Consider the following 2,324-nt stretch of genomic DNA (forward strand, 5'->3'; position numbering starts at 1 on the left):
AATAGAACAAGCTCTCCAGTGGACCCAAATCCACCGTTTCCTCGAATCTGGGTTGTGGATTCAGACATTTGTTGAGTCAATTGTTGTACTGGCACCAGCTGAGCAATGCGACTGCCAGCTGGAATGTGAACTGGGGGGAAATTGGTCTGTACCACTATTTGTATTTCCCCCGAGTAATCACAGTCAATTACACCAGGTAAGACAAAAAGTCCTTTGAGTCCGCTAGACGAGCGTCCTAGTAGTAAGGCGCCATGTGGTTGATTATTAATTATAAGTGGTCCCTTGACCCCGGTTGGAATCTTTTGTGGTCTGGGATCAATTAAAGTGATGTCTATTGTTGTTGCCAAATCCAATCCGAGACTCCCTCTTGTGGCTGGTTGTAATCTGCTTGCTGGCTGAAGTTGCTTCGTGGTTGGTGCTGGCTCACCACGGCACATTGAGGAAGGGTGGCTGCAGCAGTTTGAGCCGCAGTTGGGGTCGGCGCGCGGCGGCTCTTGGCGCTCATCTTCCAGTTTCCCGACCGATGACATGCCTCTGTACTATGATTATTCATCTGGCAGTTTGGACACCATACGTTGGCTTCTCGGCACTGTCGACGCATATGTCCAGTGCGTCCACAACGAAAACATTTAAGGTCACGTCTTCTGGGTGTAGTATTCTGAGGTCCATCTGGCGGCTTCAATGGGGCCAGCGCAGCGAAAACCTGTTCCTGAGCTTTAATCAGGTTTTCCCCTAACTCCTTAATGGTCTCTACTAACATAGCCTGATTTCCCACGGGCACTCTACTCATCCGTTCTAGCATAACCTCTATGCTAGCATCTAGGGGCAGTGTAATTAATATGCTTCTAGTATAGTTATTACAATTTTCTAATACACATTGCCGTAACAAAGGTCCCTTCATGAATTCTGCCATGTCAGAGCGATTGATTGCATCCGTTACTCTATCTACAAAAGAGGCAAATGGTTCCTCCCTTCCTTGTTTCACTGACATATAAGATGGTGTGGACGGGGAGGTTTTAACCTTTTGTAGAGCTTCTCGGGCCAGTTTCATTGATTCTAGGAGCACATCTGGACCAGTTTGCATCTGCATTTCTGCAGACGCAAAAGGCCCTATTCCCATCAATTGCTCTACAGTTACTCCGGCCAATCGATCATTTTGATCACGCGGCATATGTGCGGAAATTTCACATGACCTTTGCCAATGTGCTTGCCATAATAATTGTTGAGATTGTTTTAAAATAAGCCGCATAATATTTTTTATGTCTTCAGGACATAAAATACCGCTTCCCCAAATATAATTTAACATTTGCCTTGCAGGTTCACTATGTACCCCAGATTCATTAACTGTACTTCTTAATTGATTTAATATCTTCCAATCCAATGTTTCATGAACTCCTGTCATGCCTCCCGCATTGTCTACTTGATATAAAACGGGAAAGGCATGCATATCAAGCTGACTTAACGTTTCAAAGTCTTGCTGTGCTACTGCCTCTCGTGCTATATTGTTCCAACCCACTCGTAGCAGTCGCGGCTGCGTTCGCCGTTTTGGGACAGCAATTTTTTCCTTTTCAGCCACCTCTGGGGTTGTTCCTATAGACTCAACCTCCTCATCATCCTCTGATACTTCCTCCGGGGGTGCCGAAGGCTGTACAGAAGGATCAGGGGGGTGAATAGACGGACGCACAGGCACGGGAATGCCAGTTGGTGGTGGTGAAAAGTAATCGCCTCCCGCTGTTAGTCGACCTGCCTCTGGGTTGTTCCGATCAAGGCGAGCAGTGGCAGCAGCAGCTATACGTTTTTCAGCCTGATATTTTTTAATACAATTAATTACCTCCCGCCATGATTTCATTAGTTTTTTCGCAGTTTTATCATCATCTATAACTGAGTCCCATAAACTATCTCCATAATTCCTCCACTCATCTATCTCGAAAACACTTTCTGGCCCTACAAAGAACCCTTTTGCCTTCCCAACTGCTAGTAATCCAGCTAAGTCCTTAATCGGACCTACTCCCCGCTTTTCTAAAAAGCGCTGTAAAATTTCAAATGCTACCTCTCTTTCCATTGTGCACTTCTCCGTGACCCTCTTTCATTAGCCGGTCATATAAGATGCAGCCTTTCACTCTGTACGTCTGGGTAGTCTTCTCAATCGGCCGGCGAACCCCTTCTTTTCTTATCCGGGTTCAGGCGCGGATCGTAAATACTGATTCAGTGTCACCGATTTTCCGCCCCCTGGTCGCTGCTACCAGTGCTTTGCCGAGCTCGCCGTCCGGTGGAAAGAGGGATTGGGGGTCCCTGTTCGGGCACCACTTGCGACAGGCCAGGGA

General features: G+C 46.9%; 1 protein-coding gene across 1 annotated transcript; it reads right to left on the reverse strand.

Annotated features, from left to right (window-relative positions):
- Positions 1 to 331: 331 nt before the first annotated feature.
- On the reverse strand, positions 332 to 2,062 carry LOC128850199 (endogenous retrovirus group K member 5 Gag polyprotein-like). Its single transcript, XM_054053186.1, has one exon. The coding sequence runs from the start codon at positions 2,060 to 2,062 to the stop codon at positions 332 to 334; it is 1,731 nt and encodes a 576-aa protein (XP_053909161.1).
- Between the last annotated feature and the right edge of the window lie 262 nt (positions 2,063 to 2,324).

The sequence above is a fragment of the Cuculus canorus genome, chromosome W (genome assembly GCF_017976375.1).
Source record: "Cuculus canorus isolate bCucCan1 chromosome W, bCucCan1.pri, whole genome shotgun sequence".
Classification (NCBI taxonomy): domain Eukaryota; kingdom Metazoa; phylum Chordata; class Aves; order Cuculiformes; family Cuculidae; genus Cuculus; species Cuculus canorus.

Coding starts and splice junctions, on each gene's coding strand:
- LOC128850199 (XM_054053186.1), bottom strand. CDS start 2,062: ATGGAAAGAGAGGTAGCATTTGAAATTTTACAGCGCTTTTTAGAAAAG.